At 35.3% G+C, this 20,746-nt stretch overlaps 1 protein-coding gene across 1 annotated transcript in view; it reads left to right on the plus strand.

Moving 5' to 3' along the window:
* LOC111508437 (juvenile hormone esterase) overlaps positions 1-20,746 on the plus strand; it is a 102,358-nt gene that overhangs the window by 41,880 nt on the left and 39,732 nt on the right. The window contains exon 2 of the mRNA XM_074175326.1: positions 20,278-20,335. Within this exon, the coding sequence (XP_074031427.1) occupies positions 20,279-20,335 (57 nt within the window). The 5' untranslated portion in view covers position 20,278. The remainder of the gene's footprint in view (positions 1-20,277; positions 20,336-20,746) is intronic.

The following is a 20,746-nucleotide window of genomic DNA, read 5'->3' on the forward strand; positions in this document are numbered from 1 at the left end:
CCAATAAAATTGAATGTTTGGTGGTCATACAATCGGGATAATAATGGAAATATGGATAACAGGTGTTGGTCATAGAGCATCAAATACGTCTACAAAGCGTTAAAACGTTGTTTTTTTCTATTTCCAAACCTCTTGTATTCAACGGATTCGAAATGATAAAAATAAATATTGTCATCTAGGGTGTATCGCAACAAACATCCTCCAGAGGGCGCAACCAGTGAATTTAATGGAAACCTTCGTTACACACTACCGACACATACTTAACTTTAGTAGATAGAAGCGTTCCGCAGATGAGTTTTGTCTTTCTGTTACAGATATTTGGAAAATTTGAAGAAATTCAAACTTTTTCTGCAGAAAAAAGCCGCTCTTCACAGACTTGTTGTACTATATCTCCTATTTTTTTGGGGTTCCACCTTCTACTTCAATGAGTTTTTTGAGGTTCAAATGGACACCAATATATCTTGGAATAATCATGTCGCTGGAATTAACGAAATTGCACGCATCATTCGATACCTAACAAAGCATACCAGAACTTATAGTCACCGTAAGATCTCCTTTGGTATCTTCTAAACATTTCAGTTTTGAGTGAATGAATCATGTCAAATGCGACGATCCGACTATTATTAAAGAAAATATGGTTCAGTGTTCTTTTGGTTGCCTCTTTTGTTTTTTCTTTGATATGCTGCACGTGACGATGCGACTTTTATTAACAAAGAAGCAGGTTAGTGCACTTCTGACATGTTGCGCCATCTTTGTTTTTTCTCTGTCGATGAATTCTGCATTCGTTTCCATTTCATTTGATGTGCTGTACGTTGAGAACAAATCATTACTAACGAAAATACGGCTCATTGCCCTTCTGATATGTTACGTTGTCTTTGTTTTTTTTTCTCTGTCGATGAATTCTGCATTTTTTTTCTTTTTCAGTCAATATACTGCACGTTGAGATTCAAATGTCATTCACGGAGATGTGGCTTCGTTGCTTCCTGACATGTTGCGTCATCTTTGTTTTTCATTTGTCGATAACATTCTGCATTCGTTTCTCTTTCATTTGATGTGCTGCACGTTAAGATCCAAATATCATGAGTGAAATTGTGACTTAATGTCTTTCTGACATGTTGCGCCATCTTTGTATTCTCTCGTCAATGAATTCTGGATTTTTTGTCCTTTCATTTGACGTGCTGTAAGCGAAGATTCGATTATTATCAGCGAATATACAACTAAGTGCCCTTCTGACAGTTGCTCCATTTTTTTTCTAATAACTCATTCATTTCCACAAATCCTCACACATTTTCTACCACGCCACCACCTCCTACGCTGACTACGTTACTTTCAAAAATTTAATATTTTATCATTATTATTATTATTTTTCGACCCACATTCCCCAGTTCAATATCATTTAACACAATTATTAGACTGATATTTGATTTCTCCATTCTGATTGGCTGACCGACACCACTCTGTAACACAAGCTGAGTTTTAATGTTTTATCACTATTATTATTATTATTCGACCCACATTATTCAGTTCAATTTCATCTAAAACCATCATTCTACTGATATTTGATTTCTCCAGTCTGATTGGCTTACGACACCACTCTGTACCAGAAGTTCGGCTGATTGTTCCTCAAGGTTCGGTTCAGGAGTTTGAAAATTCGCAAAACGAACCTTCATACTACAAAGCGTGGAATTTAGTCATCTCCTGATGATGCTTACTTGGTAAGCGAAACGCGTTAAGTGTTAAAAGACTGTCATATTGAAATAGGAAAAAAAACGACAATAACGACGAAACGATAACGAATAAATGCACGTAAACTGTTCGAAAACTCATGCAAAACCGTCACACGGAAAACTGTTGAGTACCTCACTTTCCCCAATTTCGAACGTTAACTCTACAATACGACTAAGCATTATTTCTGCCAAAATTCGATAGAGAAGGGTTATGGGGGGTTCCAAACGACGTATTTCAAATATTGATTCACTCTGTATGTATGCGCTTATATTTCGTAGAATTTTCAATACGATTTTCACCACACTATGGCAAAATTTCCAACATGTGTGGGCTATTATTTCTGCAAACTGAAACTCACTTTTCAAATGTAACTGAAAAAATGAATCGAAAACGTGTTATGATTTCGATATATTTTGAGGTAATAATATTTAATATCGAACGAATAGTCATAAAGAAAATTATTTGCAATGTATTGCGAAAGCTCTGGACACCGAATGAATTTCTTAATACCTGTTGATGATCTTGACCTTCCCTAATATTTATAAACTTTCATATTATGCTGAAGTTGTAACTTTGCCCCGGTCACCGTACTACGACAAAATGCTTGATGTGCATTCATGCAACTGTATTTGAAGATAGTTTTATATTCCTATATATATATTATAATCGTATCAATTTTGATGACTATGAACTTGGAATAACGAAAGATGGAATTGTGAATACTGTGTGTTTTTGTTTCAGAATATCGAAGTTGAGGTTAAAATATCTTTCAATTCATGTATTCACTTGAATGGATTTGAATTATTTTATGACGATTTTTCATATTTGTCTGTATCGTTACTTTGTTATGTTTATATGTACAAGAACTGAGAACTCCGAACAATTGAAACTCAGGTTATCTACAAATAATAGACTCGTCCGGTATCTATATCAAAGGATGCTATTTTGAATGGGAATTTCGAAAAAACTACAATACGAAATGAATTTCCAAATATCACACTTGAAATTTAATGACAAATGTTAATCATCTATAATAATGTCCTGAATAAAATTCAAGATATAAAATGCCACTTTTTGTTATATCGACACAACGAATCAGAATTTAAAATGGCAAACAAACTTATTTCCTTTATTTCTAAAATGTCCTGTTTTTGTCAACTTAGTATCTTTCAATATGATGTTTCTTCATCTCTATAAAATCTGGTATATAATTTTTTGTTATTGCATATTTTTGACAACTTTTCCTGTATAAGATAAGTTTTCATTTTCAAAAAAAGATGTGTGTGATATGTATTTTATTTATTTTGGTAGTATATTATAAAGCCATTTATATAAAATATCAAAGTTATTGAGACTGCAGCTGAACAAATTTCCTTTGAAATGACCCATACAGAACGGCGTGTTTTTTTTGAATTTTGGAACACACCACGATGAATCTTCAAAGTCTTCCAAATTCATTACGGTTGTGTATATATTGAATAGACGCAGTTTGTCTAACAAATCACTGAATATCGACAAATTCTAGCCTCATAATGTGCAACTATAGACTGAAAAAAATGGAGACTGCTGAGATTTGAAACTCGTTCTGGAAAGGTTGCTATGACGGTTTTGAATGTTGTTGAGATGACTCTGACTGATACTGCACACTTTGATGTATTATCCTGAAATAAATTCGATTTTTCAATAAAAACATACACTAAAAAAAATTTTTTTGGCAACAGAGAGGGTAATGTCTTTCATGAAGTAATTGCTACACTTATAATGAAAATAAAAAATCAAGTGTCATCCAAAATGAAGAATTTAAAATATATATTCTGCACGTTCTGAGTGAAGGAAAAATATTGTATAAAAACACTACTTCATGCGGATCATATCTGTGAGTGAGAATTTTTGACCCGAATGAAAAATATTGTATACACCCAAAAACTCTTTGCCTATAAAACAAAGAAAAAATTGGAAACAGTACCAACCTTAATTTTGTACAATCTCAAATGAAACGACAAGATTCGGTTTCCCAATGTCCATTAATCCTTTGAACACAATAGCGTATTTTCCTGATGAACATTCTTCTAAGTGAGGACGATACGCCTCCGTCACTCGGTGGGGCAGAAATGAAACTTTATCTCCCAAATCTAACAAGACCGCCTCACCAAATTTTCCTTTCATGATTTTGCCAGTGAATATCCTCTGCGGCATCTCCACAGGCAAATCTGCTACTTTGATACTTGGCTTTCTCTTCACGATCGAACTTGCATTCAACTTTTGTAAATCCATCTGTGAAAAATAAAAAATGAAAGCTTTATGTTTTGATTCACAATATATGCGAATACCATCTCAAACAAACCACGACATGTAACACATTTGACTGAAATCATCCAACATATATATATCGAGAAAAATTTTGGAAATCAAATGATTCAACAATTCTCACCAATTTTCAATTAAATTACATTTGAATAAATTCATCTGAGGAAGAAGTCAAACCTAAAACACCTACTTTCAAATAGAATCGGTGCACTTGTCACTGGTATCACTTTCAACGGATGCAACTAACTCATTTCGCCATGCATGACGTATTTATAGTAAAATGAGTGATGACATATTTTAAAATGAAACAAAGAGCCTTTGTTTCGTCGCTTTAAGAACTGCGTATCTCCGGATGTAGATTCGACATTGACAGTGATCAATGTCACTTTGGGTTTGAATATAAAAATTAATGATGACATATTCTGAAATGAAACAAAAGAAAATCAAAGAGTCTTTGTTAGATGCATATTCAGCGTTGACATTGATCCATGTCACCTTGGATTTGAACAAACACATGAATTCTGCTTTTTTCCCTCATTTTATTTGAAGTGCTACATGTGATGATGCGACTATTATTAGTAAAGATACAACTATGTGCCCTCTTGGCATCGTCTCTGTTTTTTTCCTCTGTTGATGAATTCTGCATTCGTTTCCCTGTCATTTGATGTGCTGCTCGTTGAAATCCAACTATCATTAACAAAGATGTTGTTTAGTGTCACTCTGACATACTGCGCCATATTTGTTTTTTCTCTGTCGATGAATTTTGCATCTCTTTTCCTTTCATTTGACGTGCTGTACGTGACGATATTAACGAAAATGTGGCTTTGTGCCCTTCTGACAGGTTGCGTCAGATTTGCTTTTTCTCTGTCGATGAATTCTGCATTCGTTTCCCTTTCATTTGATGTGCTGCACGTTGAGATTCAGTTATCATTAATAAAGATGTGGGTTAGTGCCCTTCTGACATGTTGCACCATATTTGTTTTATCGTTGTTGATGAATTCTGCAATTTTTCTTCTTTCATTTAACATGATGTACGTAACGATTCGAAGTTTTTTCAATGATTCTCTTTGCAATTCTTCCTATGCTGTTTCACGTTAGGCGCTCGATATTATATTTTCCATAGTCTACATATTAAATCATTTGAAATGAGTACCCACACCGACCTGTTGCGACTAGTATAGCGAAAATAGGTTATGAGGTCCTTTTGGCTTCGTAAAATGATTAACTACGTTTTTTGACATCTAAACGAATCCATTGATGTCAAAATCATCGGAATCGGACGACCGGAAGTAAAAACCGGAAGTGACCTGTTTTTGACGGATTCGAAACCTTCTCACCCTGAGGAATCCAAAAATACCATATGTTTCAGTATACGATGATTATTTCATTTTTTTGTCAACAAATTATGTGTTTTGAATCAAACTTTTGCAATCACATTACACTCGTAGTTGTTCATAATCCAACAGCTTTTAATTTCAAATATGTTCAATGATTTTCTTCAAATGTGCAATTCTTTCTATGCTATTTCACATTAGATGCTCGATATTATACTTTTCATAATCTACAAATGAAATCATTTGAAATGAGTACACACATCGGTCTGTTGCTTCTAGTATAATGAAAATAGGTTATAAGGCCCTTTTGGCTTCGACAAATGATTAATTATGTTTCATGACATCTGAACAAATCCATTGATGTTGAAATCATCGAAATCGGAGGACCGGAAGTGAAAACCGGATGTGGTCGTTTTTTGATGGATTCGAATCCTTCTCACCCTAAGGAATCCAAATATATTATATGTTTCAGTATCCAATGATTTTTTTCATTTTCTTTGTCAATAAATTCTGTGTTTTGAATCAAGCTTCTGAATGCAGGAAAAAACTTATAGTTGTTCATAACCCAACATTTTTCAATTACAAGTTTGTTGAATTTGCAATTTTCCCTATGTTATTTCACATTAGGCGTTGGATATTATATTCATTACGCTATATACAACTCAGTGCCCTTCTGACAATTGCGCTATTATTCTTTGTAATAACTCATTCATTATCACACACGCCACCACCTATCACGCTGACTACGTCACTTTCAAGCTTTTAATGTTTTATCACTATTATTATTATTATTCGACCCTCATTCTCCAGTTCAATTTCATCTAGCACAATCACACGAGCGATATTTGATTTCTCCATTCTGATTGGCTGACCGACACTACTCTGTAACAGAAGTTAGGTTGGGTGTTCCACAAGGTTCCGTTCGAAAGTCTGAAAATTCGCAAAATGACTCTTCATATGACAAAGCATGGACTTTAGTCATTTCCTAATGATGCTAACTTGGTTAGCGAAACGCGTTAAATGATAAATGACTGTCATATTGAAACACGAAAAACCGTTACGACAATAACGATGAAACGATAACGAATGAACCCACGGAAAACGGTCGAAAACGCACGAAAAACGATCGTAAACGCACGAAAAACGATGGAAAACGCACGGAAAACCACGTATTTTGAAATGTCATTGTCGAATACTTCTCTCTCCCATTGCCCTCACGTCGAGTCCACAAAGCTTAACCTCTCGACACTTTTGGATCTCCTCTTTCTCCTGATGATGCTAACTTGGTTAACAAAGATACGAGACTTCCGACATGCTAGAACGCTAAACTTCTGTTGAATCGATATGTTTTTTTCTTAATAGATGTATTTCGAAACGCGCTGTATACACATTAATATCATATTTCAAATCGACATGTTGTTTTCCTTAAATGATATATTTTGACGCACCCTGTACACTTCGACGTCATATTTTTTTTTCAATGATGTATTTTGAGATACCTTGTACACATTGAGGGATCGCACGTTGAAATATAACAGTTCCGTTAAACTGTTATGTTTTTTTTAAATGAGACACCCTATACTCATTAAAGAATCACACATAGAAACGATAGAGCCCCGTTAAACTGTTCTGTTCCTTAAATGACGTATTTTGAGACACACTGTATACATTGAAGAATCGTATGCTAAAACAATAGAGCCCCGTTGAACTATCATGTTTTTTCTTGAATGAGACAACCTATACATATTGAAGAATCTCACGGCAAAACCATAGAACCCCGTAAATATTGAAGAATCACACGTTAAAACAATTAAGCCCCGTCAAACTTTCTTGAATGACTTAATTTGAGACACCCTGCATATTTCGATGGCATCCATGTCTTTTTTTCTTTAACGCCCGTAACCATGTTTTTTCTTTGATCCAATTTTTTCATTCATCATTACTATTATATCGTTATTTTCCACTCTGAGGTATTTGAGACACCCTGTACATGTTTTTTTTTCTTGAACGATGAGACATCCTGTATGGCAGCCATGTTTTTTTCGATTACGATGACAAATATTGCCCCCCGCGTTTTCTTTACCCTCACCCCCCCCCCCCATTTCCCAACTAACACGAAAAAACGCTTGTGACGTATTTTGAAATGTCATTGCAGAATACCCCCGTTGTCCCATTTTCCAACGTTTCTCATTGGGATCGCCCCCCCTGGCATGTTTCTTTTTCGAATGAGACACCCTGTATACATTGAAGAATCATATGTTAAAACGATAGAGCCCCGTTGAACTGCCATGTTTCTTAAATTATGTATTTTGTCGCATCCTGTATATTCCGCTCAATGTCCGCCACCATGTTTTTTTTTCTTAAATGATGTATTTTGATACACCCTATACACACATCGAGGGATCGCGCATTGAAATATAACAGTCCCGTTTAACTATCATGTTCCTTAAATTATATATTTTGACGAACCCTTGTATACTCGACTCAATGCCCGTTACATTGCCGCCATGTTTTTTTTCTTTAACGCTGGCAACCATGTATTTTTCTTCAATACCCGGTATTTGTTCTCATTCCAAACGCGCTCGAATCGTTATCTTCCAAACCGCGATAACGCTGCCCGATTCTCTGCCGTACGCGTGAACTTGAAAGGAACTAAAAATTGCAGAATGAACCTTAACCGTTTTCCCATGTTAATCTCCATAAGGAATGGGCCAGAACTCCTATAGCCTATTTACTCCTTCGACAAGTACATAAGTGTGTGTAAAAAGAGGAGGAAAAGTTATTTGTCAATATGAAACCAGTGAAGAAGTCGATGTTGTGCGCAAAAACAAAATTCCAAAAAGTATAAGAAAAAAATATCTAGCCCTGAAATTGTGAAAGTCTGAAGACGATGAGTCGTTGCAGAAGAATTTTCAACCTATATCAAAAGTAGTGTCAAGAAGGAGGAGGAGGAGAAGGAGAAAAAGGAAATAAGGACGGAACCATTTGGACAATCTCAAGAGTTTGGAAAAAACACAATTTTTGCCACTTTAAGATGTTGAAACACAAAAGAATAATGATTATGATGAGGTATTCGAAGGGTTGCTATCGCCACCACCACCATCAATAAAAAATATTTCAGAGGAGAGTATGATGGAGTATCTAGAGCGATATTTGCCCATATCAAAAAAATATGTCATGAATGGATCGATAAAATATACGGACAAGTTTATGACGAGTTTTTTCAAAAGGGATTCTCGGTAGAAAGTATATTGACTTTGATAAACATGGAAATATCATAACTGAAGAACTCTCATTCAAAGGTACTTCAGGACTATATAATTCAATCTTTGTCGATGAACCTGAAAACTATGATAGAGGGGATTAAGACTACCATAAATATCTTTTAGAGGTGACCCAAGCCCACATGAATGCTAGATGATCCATGAAGGAAACACAAAATGAAAATGAACCGATATAATTAGACCCATTTTTCGTACTCGAATACTTGATGAGGGTTAGGATAATCTAGTGAGTGATGATGTAGTTGGTTCGAATATTCGATAAATGAATTCCATCGACTCTTATCGTTGGATATATAATGTGAAGCCCTTCGAGTATGTATATTAGGACATTCCGATCGAGTTATGCGATCGGTCGGTAGCCAAGCGGTTCGGCGTGGGTACTTTGTTCACTCACTCGAATTGCCTGCCGTGTTGGTAGGTGGTTCAAGCCCTAGTCTGAGCGATCGTTCTTCACTTGCTATCGTCCAACCCGTGTTAGGAATCACACGTTAAAAGGTAAGACCTCGTTAATCCTTAGCTCGCACAAGTTCCGACGTCTGAGGGTTGTCGTTCGTACGGGTGCGACAGCTGGTTAACGGAAAAACATATTTAAAACAGATTGAAGCTGTTTATAGCTTCGAAAGATGCTGGAAATTCTTTTTCTCACGAAACTGAAATTACAGCTATATTCAATGAACTCAGAGAAGCCAACATGATTCAGTAATAGATTATTCAATATGAGTTGAATTTTATCTGATGATCAACAATACAATACGATAAAGCGTTCATTTCTGTCACGAGAATTTTGCAAAAATATAATGCGTTGAACTGTCATTTTGGACACTCCAATCGCATCAAAAAATATGACGTTTTTTTATCCCTATCTTGCATAAACCCATATAATTTGCATTGTAACATGCCACGAAAAATAATGAAGAATCGACATGAGAATCGCTCCAAAAAATATAAAAAATATAGGGAGATAAGGCATTCATTTCTGTCGCGGCAATCGCATAAAAAATTTCGCAAAATTTCAACGCACTGGAACGGTCATTTGAGTTGCCAGGACCACAATAAAAAAACATATTACTGGAATCATATTTGTATGCGTCACATTTTCGTTATGACTATCGATAAGTTTGGGCGTAGCTCCAATAGGAAACGAAAGCATCATCAGTAGGCAGTGCTGGTGGTTTGCTACATACATCCGATGGCGATATTGATTTGGATAATTCGAAATTGTGTAATGTGAAAACACCTACTAACGCATCAGATACAGTCAACGAAGATTACATGGATGAAGTTGAGAAAAACCTCAATCTTTCCGTAAGAAGAAATATGACTGACTTTGATGGAAAAATGATAGAGTTCACGAAAAAAGTACGCAATGATATGCAAAATCTGAAAAATGACGTCAACGCACTCGTTGAGAATGAGGTTAATAAGTTAGGTATTGAATTTGATAAAAAAATCAAACAGTTAACGCCAACCTCTTTTTAACGACTCAACATGCTATGGAACAATTCCAAAAGTTGCATGGAGAATTCAACTGTCAATATGAAATCGATATCGTATGTATTGGCAACGATCTATCCAAGGGATTGAAAAAATTTACCAATTTAGTTCACGGTAAGAATGCCGAAATATGCAGCAAACTGATATTTTGACCAAGAAAATAGAGAAATAAATTCGATCTACCGTCGAATCGCAAATATCTATATTATGTCTGAATATTGAAAATTTGGAGCTCGCCATCAACAAAAAAAAAGAAAGAAGAAATTGGCAAAACATTCCTCCAATGTGATGAATTGAATTATTTCACAGCATTATGCACAGTTATGGCTTCCCAAAGCAAGATTCAACTTGTTCGTGAATTGCATAAACCCCGACGCCGTACCATTATCGAAGAACTGGATGATTTATGGCAGACGGACTTGGCTGAGATTAGATCATAGGCACCCAAAATCAAAATTTCAAACTCATTCTAGTCGTCATAGACTGTTTTTCGAAATTTGTGTGGATTCGACCGCTGAAATCGAAAACGGGAGAAGAAATCACCACAACTTTTGCAGATATTTTGGAACATACGAAACGACATCCAAAAAGTTTACAAAGTGATCAAGGGACAGAATTTCACTACAATAAATTTCAAACTTTGATGAAAGAATATGGAAAGAATCACTACAATACGCACAGCATCACCAAGGCCCCTATGGCTTAATGTACCACAATCATACGAGACACTCAAAGAGGGGCATAGAACCCTTTAAGTGAATATTCATTTCATTATAAACAAAAACTAGTGTACGATTTATGTAATGAATATGAAAAACATCTTCAACTTACCTGTTTTTTCCTAAACAATAAACAAAGCCTGAGCTGGGGGTTCGCTATTCTCAATTGTAGGCATACTCACATTTTCCAAGAAAATTACTTCATATTGTACGAACAATTGTTTTAACAAAATATACACAGGAAATAATTTAGTTTTTTTTTCTCAAAATCCCCTCTCTAAAATATAGCAATGAAAAACTTTTTTGAATTATGGACGAATAGAAATAAGTTGTTGAAATACAGTAAAAAATGATGTTTTCAGTTATACATATACATCAAAACTTTTCAACAACATTTCAACTTGTCGTTTATGTCTTCCAACTGTGACATACAAGGATCCGAAATAATCAATACCAGTGTAAGTAAATGGTTTTGAGCCTGGTATGTTTTCCTAGAAGAAGTCTGCAAAACCTTCATACCCATGCTGCACTTCCTCACAAGTCTTTGCCATTTAAAACCGGTGTACTTCTGTCAGTTGGTCAAAAAATGGAACAATGAAACCAACAAAATGTTCGGCGGATTTTCACTCATTTTCATCGTCGAGATGATAATTTGGACAATCGAAGTCTGGTGGAGAATTATTTAAATTCCACAAAAATCAGGACCTCGAAACCAACAACTATTATAATTTGCGTCAATATTTGATGAATTTGTTATACTTGTTGCTTCGTCAGTAACGTTTAATTTGCCAGGGACATGTTTCCATTGAGCTGCAACTGTTACATCTTGTATTTCACCGATTCCATGTGCGACAAATTGTTTATAATTCCGTCCATCCATCACCTTTGATCCAACACAGAACTGTTTTGGAGTCTGTCCACAAAAAAGAACTGCTAACAGGAAAATCAATCGCTTTCAATATTGTGCATAACAATCGGCTACCCATCACTGCAGCTTGTAACTCTAGCCTTGGAATTGAATTAGGTTTCAGGGGACTCACACTGGCCTTTGCTGAAACGAAAGATACCTCAATGTGCTTTTCGAAAATTACTTTCAGGTAGGCTACCACTGCAAATGCTTCCTCACTCGAATCATAGAATATGTGGATTTCTGTTGCCTCAGCAGTAGAAAGAAAAAGAGAGTAGCATCGCGGAATGCTGAGTGAAGAGATTTATTCTAAACTTTTCAATCATTCTAACCATCTATGGAAGATTGTTGTTTGAATCTTATCATCCCATCCGATGCCACTTCGCCATATTGCCTGTAGAATGATGTTTCCCTTGATAGACAGAAATGTGAGAAAGCCTAAGGGATCAAAAATCGACATAACCAACTGCGAAACTTGGCGTTTTGTTGGAATCACCGTGCCGTCAGTTATTTCTTTGGAAACCTTATGATAAACGACTTTAAATGTAAACGAATCAGATTTTACATCCCACTATACTCCTAAAATGCGGTCCAACAATGATTTATTAAAACATTTTTCGACATGTTCGTTTCCGTATTTTGAGATACGCAAAGGTGAATTTGAAGACCAATTAAAACATCGAAACCAATATTTTTATGAAGTAAAATGATTCTTTAAATTTTTGAGAGTGCTTCTTGCTCTGTGTCACAACAATCCAGATAGTCATCAACATAGAAATTTCTCTCGACATCTTCAATCAATTCAGAATATTTCGATTGCTTGGCATTTACATTTTTAACATATTGTGCGGAACATGGAGAACAAGAAGCACCAAATATCATCACCTGTAACTCGTATCCATCTACCTGCCTATGTTGCTCGCCATTCCGCCAAAGAAACCGCTGCACACATCTATCCTCCTTGCGACTTTTTACTCTTTGGAACATCTTGGTTATATCCCCACAGGAGCCCCATTTCGATAATCCGGACCTTGCAGGTTTTCATTTAAGCTGGTACCATAACTCTTAGCGGCAGTGTCAAAAACTAGTCTCAAATTATTGAGCTTGTTTGGATAGACAACACCAAAATGTGGAAGATACCATGTGCGAGAATTTTATTCAATCGCCTCGGAAGTTTCTAATTTTCGAATGTACCCCTTTTTTAAGTAGTCGCTGATTCTGTTGCAGTACTGATCAAAATATGATTTATCCCTCAACATTTTCCTCAATACAAATCAACCTTTCCATAGCATTATATTTACATAGTCATTATACAAAATCAACCCTGTCTCATATCGTTTTTCATTTTCTATATGAACTTCAAAATATCAAGGGGTCTTCTGTGAACAATGTCAATAAATTTATTATCAACGGAAACACCAAATGATTCGGTACTAAAAGTTTCCCTGAGTAGTAGATTCAGTTTATCATTGTTATCGCAAGAACAAATGTGAAAGTTATATACATTTTGATCAGATTCTGAGGTGTTACCATAGATAACCCATCCTAAATTAATTATAGAAGCAATTGGACTATGTTCAGAACCCTGATAAACTTTTATTGCTACTGTTAAATGGATATCGTCCTGACTCATGAGAACAGTAGGATTTGCATCTACCATATCTTGAATAGGCAGTCCCTGAAGATGTATATAGTCTTTGAAATTATCCATCACGATGGTTTGAGAAGGTGAAGACAAGTTTGTTACTGTTCCCAAATCGCTCATTTGAAAGATTCTTGCCCCTTCATGAACTCCAGAAATTTTCATTTTGATACATTTTGAACCTTCATCATATGAAACAATATTCTTAGCCCATCGCTTGCATAAAGGTTTCGTTTCCTCTAATAATCTTAGTTATTCTGCGATCTGACTTTCTATCAAAGATATTGTTGATCCCTCATCGAACAGAGCATAAGTATTTATATACCCTTTTGGGCCATAAATCTTGATATGAGCTATCCTGAGAAGATCTTTAGAATTATTGTTGGTGAGACAAACTGTTTGAACACTTTCATCAATTTTTTCAGTATGAGAAAGTACATCAGAAACTTCACTTTTATGCAGAAAGCTATGGTGGCGTAATTTGCATCCTTTAAAGCCGCAGCGTTGTTTTGATATACAAAACCTTTTTGAATGACCAGTTTTCAAACAACAGAAACAAATTTTGGTTTTCTATAATTTTGACCAACGAATATCTACACACAATAGCTTGCAAAGCTATTGTATAGCGAAAAACGTGTTGCGTTGTTTTTTTTTTTTTAAAAAACCCGCAATTGTCCCTATTCTTTTACCAAAATATGTTGAGAGTTACAAATTTCTTGATTTCTGTTTCGTTGACCTGGGGAAATACTGAATTTGATGCTTTTTTTTCTGACTAACTTCTGGATTAACTCTACGGTGAAACTATCGTTATTTCCTATCTATATAATTATTCAAATTCCCCTATCTATCATATCCCTATCCCTATCTTATTCCCTATTTACCTTCATATACTAACAATCTGGTCTCACAACTGGTCTCACAGCTGACCTCACAACTGGTCAGCCTTGTTCACGGGATAAAGGAGGCCTTTCACCAGAAGAATACATTCATGGTTCTCCTAAACATACATAAAGCGTTTGTCACCGTATGATGAAAGGGTTTATCAAGAAAATGTGGACGGCATACATGTGCTTATGTATGATAAGAATCTCAGATTCTTATCTGGTCAATCGAAAATTTAGGTAAGAATACATCCCACATCCCGATACGTGGAACTTTCCTGTTCCCAAAAACGAATGTAGGCACATGGATAGGTTAGTCGTACCATACAAGGAGAGGAATAAGATGAAGATAAGGCCGTCAAAGACTAAACTTGTCAGTTTCACGAAGACATTCACAGATGTGAAGATCTTCAGAAAATTGTAAATTCAAGGAAAATGTGTGGATGAACAAAAAAGCGCGAAATACCTTGGAGTTATTTGAGACAAGCACTTGCATTTCCGAGGGCATATATGTTTGGCAATTTGGAGAGCGGGAGCGACGGTAAAATGCAACTACTCTCTCATTGCACGAAATTCCAAACTTAGTGTTGACAACAAGCTCCTGATATACAAACAAGTAATCAGGCCAGCTATGTTGAATGCTTGTCTTGAGTTCTGCAGCCCCAAGGACACCCCTTTATTGAGGCTCGAGAGAATGCAGAACAAAGAACTTCGTATCATAACCAATAGTGACCGATACGTTTCATTAAGGCATTTACGAGACATAACGAAAGTCGAGCAGGTCACAGGTTTTCTCAGACGACTCGGTTTTGCATACTTCAAGTGGTTTCTCCCCGTGACTAGTGAAGTCAGGGCTATTAGATCTTACTGATTTATGAGTCCTTGAAAATCTTTCACGAACAACGTGTAGAAGACCGCTTGTAAGTTCATGAAAAAACTAACATCGAAAACTCGTATCGATATTTCTGTCCTAGTTTTTTCATGAACTCTTTCCAGGAGTATCCGGCCAATTCTGACAACCATAACGGTCACGATCGTTGAACGACCTCAACATCAATTACATGATATGGTGTGAATGGACTTATGCAGGAGGCACACGAATAATATAGACGAGAGAAGTCTACATTTCTTGGTGGATGCAACCCGCTAACATCGCGGGGGATTCTCCACCGCCTCCTCGCAGTGGGGCCGTGAGGGCGCGTCTATAACGAGGAGGAGACCCTTTACACTTCTCTCTTCAGGTTATGAACATTGACTTGTAGATGTGATATTAGAATGGCTGATTTTGGCAGCCTTACAAGCACGGATCGCGTGTTCGAATCTGGTCTAGGAAAATTAACTTTTTTATTTATATGCAGGTGAAGACCTGAATTGAAAATATTTAGTGGTTTACACGATGAAAATTTCATTAGCCAATTTTTTGTAGCAAAACAATATAATATTATAGCTAAATCAAAGAAGATACCGATCTATTACTATCTATTGTGTATATGTTGTATACTGTGACAAATTAAAGAATTAGCTATCTTTAACAAATTTATTTTCAACAATATTTCAATAATTACAAACTAACTCATTTATTACAACACTTAGCAACTAAGGCCTAATTCATTTCCAGTGTTTGAATTTCTTGTTTAGCCGCTCGATTCACTTTCTGAGCTGCCCTCTTGGGTCGGGAAGACGGCTTATATCGGTAAAGGTCCTTTCTAGAATTATGTAGTCGATTCGGTACTAGAATTTCAGCGGCGATTCCCAAGTTCATTCTCTTGAAGTGAGGTCATGTGTTTGTTCGATGAGTTGGCTAGCCTATCGGTCAGGGGCGGCTTCAAATTCGTTACAATAGGTTCGATTGCATTATAGTTCATTTGGCAATAAAGAGAGACAAATTTGAAAAATTACCTAATTTTCATGAGTTTAATTGATCATTTCCATAAACATTTTTTTTTCTACAACCCTGTTGGTACACATTCACAAACATATTTTATATGATAAAATACAATTTTCACCTGGTTATCATTGTTGTAAGATCGTCCTCCACCATTGGTGGAGGACGATCTTTCTTTTGTTAATTTTTTCATTTGTCATTAGTTATTTCGAAGAGAAGATTATGGTTGTTTGGTAGTTAGTAATTTTTCAATCGTTAATAGGTTTTCTTTAACAACCATTCAGAAAAGAAAACTGGGAAAGATTTTCGAAAATGAAATTTCATATTATTTCAGTTGAAGAGTACTGAATATCTTGAATTAAATATTGAAAATTGATATTTGTGAATGATGTATTTATATTAGTATTCACAAGTGTCGTATGTCGACATATCAGTCATCCTACACTCACTTATGTATATAAATACATATATGTCTCATAGATGCCTCATTATATGGAAATAATGTCCAAAATCGACTCCCTGAAAGTCAGAGTTTCCTCCACTGAAACTTTCTTTTAGATAGGAGAGTGAGTAGAGCTGTTTGCCTGACCGCCAATTACCAGGACTTCACTCATTATTCATGTTAGTGTTCTTTTCGACGTAGGTGCTTTGTTCATTCGGTAAATAGGCCGATGTGTGGGTCGATGATTCAAGCCCTAGGCCGAACGCTCGATTTTCACCTGCTATCGTCCAACCCGTGTTAGGAATCACACGTTAAAAGGTGAAACCTCGTTAGTCCTTAGCTCGCACAAGTTTCGATTTCTGAGGGTTGTCGTTCATAGGGATGCGATATCTTGTTAACAGAAAAAACATATTTGAAACATATATTTGTGATTTTACTATATTGAGTGAAACAAGTTCATCTATTCGCTAAAATTTTAGAATATCGGTCTCGCCCACTCGCAGTAGTAAATTTTTTCTATCCTCCAACCACTGCCAGCCCACAATCTTTTCAATATCATTAACGGCCAATTCAAGAATCTTACGAATAGCCAATAGTAACGTTGATCTTGAGATGTTTAACATCTCCTTGCATCATTTCAGAACTCAATTACAAAAATACTGTGCTTTAATGTTTTAGTGTATAGTTTATAGTAGTATATGTGATAATTGAAGAAGCCCACAAGAAACTTTGTGTCTGGTTGATATACGTTGACACCTTCATAATATGAAACCATAGGAATACTGAATTAGACGTCTTCCTGAAAAACATCAACAGCGTAAGACCTTCCATCACTTTCACAATGCACAAGGAAGTCCACAACAAATTTCCATTCTTAGACATATTGGTGAAGAGGACCGACACTACGTGGGAAATGTTTGTATACCGAAAATCTACCCACACGGGCCAATATTTGAACCACGAATCCAACCACCATCAATCGACTAAAAGAGGAATCATCAAGATTCTATTATACCGTGCTTTCGGGCTCTGTAATATAAAGGAAAATCTCGAGAAAAAACTAGACATTATCAAAAATGATCTTCAACGGAATGGCTACTCCAAAGCGATGGTGAAACAGACTTTGACTAAAAGGCAGCAGCAGCCTCGCAAGGAAACAAGGCCGCCATAACGAGTGCTTGCACTTTTTTACATCAGAGGATTATCGGTAAGGATAAGAAGAATTGAGACTAAGTACAACATCAGAACCTGCTTCACATCCGGAAATCAGCAAATCAGGAATAGCAGAGCATGACTGAACCCATTAACATAGCATTGAATATTCGCAAGCTGAAATCATATACAGGAAGGAATTGGTTTAGGAGGAAATTCAAAGAAGCCGCATACATGTTGTTCAACAATATATTCAGCCAAGCTAGAGTAGAAGTAGGCAACATATGGAAACCCATAATCAAGCGAAAAAGGGCCAACTCCCGTCCAGCGGTCATTTCCCGCTAAACCGGTGAAGCGGAAAAAAGAATGTGTAGATAAGTGAAAGTTCTGGAATGACCCATAAATAGCCATCTCTCGGTGGAATTATTCCAGTCATCACCCGAAGATGATTGTGGATATTAACAATCGAAACATCGTGAAGTAACTTGGCTGGGAATTTCTTAATATTCATTTTTATTTTTTTTTCGATTCTCATATTTTTACGTGTATTTTATTTCACTGTTTTTTCATTTCAGGGTATTTTCGCTTAATATAATTGTTGTTTTCAACTATTCTTTGTCAATAATTTTTTTTATTACTTCTAGGGATTTCAAATCATTTTATACAATATCAGACAATGGAAGTCCGAATTAATAAAATTCATCATGAAACATTGTCAGTCACCTTCAAACAAAGAGTTTTTTTGTTCATTTATATCTTTCGATATTTTTCCTCCTCATAAGTATAAGTGATATTTGATAATTTTTTTATATAATTGGCAAATTTAAACACTTTTAGAGGAATAAATTGAATTACTGTAGTCCTGAACCTATATGATGACATTTTAAAAGTTTCAAGGGACTTTTTACTACAAATTCCATTATGTAAAAAATTATTTGCATCGCAATATCAGACGAATTGGCAAAATCGGGTAATTTAAACTAACTGGAATCTTTCATGCCTGAATCATATTCATTATCATTTGAAGCTTTATTTATTCGTTTTATGGCAGATGAAACATTCAATATAGATATTTGTTGGAAAAATAAATATACAATTTCCACTGAAACTATCCCTCAGTTCCAAATAGCTCACTACTTTTTGCTATACCTAAATCTTCGAACTGTTTCGCGGTTGGATCAACCCGCATGCGATCTTATGAACTTTTCTAACAAAAATTAAAGGTGATCTTAGCTGAATTTGTACATTGAAAGATATTTTAATTAATTAGTATACTCGTATATGAAGTCTTTGAGTTTTGAGAATTCATAGAACAGCGGTGGGTGAAGATTATAAAAACATAATGAGTTTGAAAACACTTACATACCGTAGATTTTAGTTTCAGTGATCTCTTGATAATGCTAACTTGGCTAGTAAAACGCGCGTCGTGAGACCATATTTTTGTTCTGATGATGTTCCAATTCTACCTATTGAGATTTTTGTTATTGCATTTTGAATATTGGGATCAAATATCGAATTGTGTGAAAGACATACAAACTTTCATGGTAACTCTTGTTTCATGTGAAATTTATTTTTGAGAAAATAATAGTCTACCAGAGAATATATTGTTGAATCGAATACTGAATTTATCATCATAGCAATTGATTGCGCACATTTGTGAGTTATTCAGTATAATTTCAGAATTATTTGCAAAAATTTAAATAAAAAAATTATAATTTCAAGTGAGTGCGGTCCATACTTTTCTATTGATTTTCATGGCCTCCAACATCTACTAACCTATAAAATGTCACACCAAATAACGCTTTATTTTTGTTTGCACTATTATTAAAACAGACTAAAACAGAACACAACCATTTCGAAAACCGAATGTTTGCTGCCTTTTCAAAAGAAGTGAACTATACGAATACATACGACGAACATACTTCGATTTATCTTACCATAACTTTACCATAATTCAGTCGTCACTCGGCGATTTGATTGCTCATTCCCTTCGTTTCTACTTCCATGATTATGAACGACGTCATACCAAAAATAATGCAGTTTGTCAATTTCAATAAGTCGCTTTATCACTCTGTCGATTTCTCTGCTTGAAATTTTCCACGGAAAATTTGCTACAAATCCAACTCTTCGTTTTTTTTTATTACTTTACAAATTTTTGCTGCCTTATCTAAGTGCTCATTATTTGTATCACGGGTTTTATCCACATGAATATCAAATTATGTTTGTGTAAAATTTTGAATTTTGAGTAAATTGGAAGGTTCTTTATCTACCAAGCTAACAAGCTTCAAAACAACTACTACATTAACTTCATTGTATCAAAATATCCCAATATAAAACATTTTTTGTCGCATGCAAAGATTAGAGTAGGGGAACTTTGAATAAAAAAACTATATATGTCAAAGTAGTTTTGAGTAATGATAGTTTTTGAACAGATCTGTCATTTCTCGATGAAGAAATTATTTTTAAACTATTCGAATGATAACTAGGTCGGATTATTTTCAGGATGAACTTATGGATGACCTTCCTTCTGTTGAATTATGTGACATTTATCTTCGCAGAGGTGAGTAACCTATTCATTTTTCATTTTTCTAGCTGGAAATTGATTGTTTTTGATTTCCTCTAATCGATACAACCTTACGAGGTTGGTAAAATTTCAGTATGAGTGTTTAGAAATCGGTAAGAATCACATATTTATGGAGTCATTCTCTGTATGTTGAAGAATATGGCTTACTCCATTCACTTTCAGAGAAGAGTGATCCTCTACGGTGGCTCACTCCTATAACTTTTTTATTATATGAGATAGAAAAACGAAATTCGGGGGTTGTGTATTATAGTTCTATTTACATTTCTTGACATATTTTCTTGCTTTGCCGTACTTCCGGTTTGATCGGAAATGATCCCAACTTTTGATTTTTGAATGGGACATCCTATATATTTTAATTTATTTTGATGGAGAATGACATTTTAAATA

Source organism: Leptinotarsa decemlineata, unplaced genomic scaffold, assembly GCF_025532065.1.
Source record: "Leptinotarsa decemlineata unplaced genomic scaffold, Ldec_3_MD MMD2_tig00001019_RagTag_RagTag, whole genome shotgun sequence".
NCBI classification, from domain to species: Eukaryota; Metazoa; Arthropoda; class Insecta; order Coleoptera; family Chrysomelidae; genus Leptinotarsa; species Leptinotarsa decemlineata.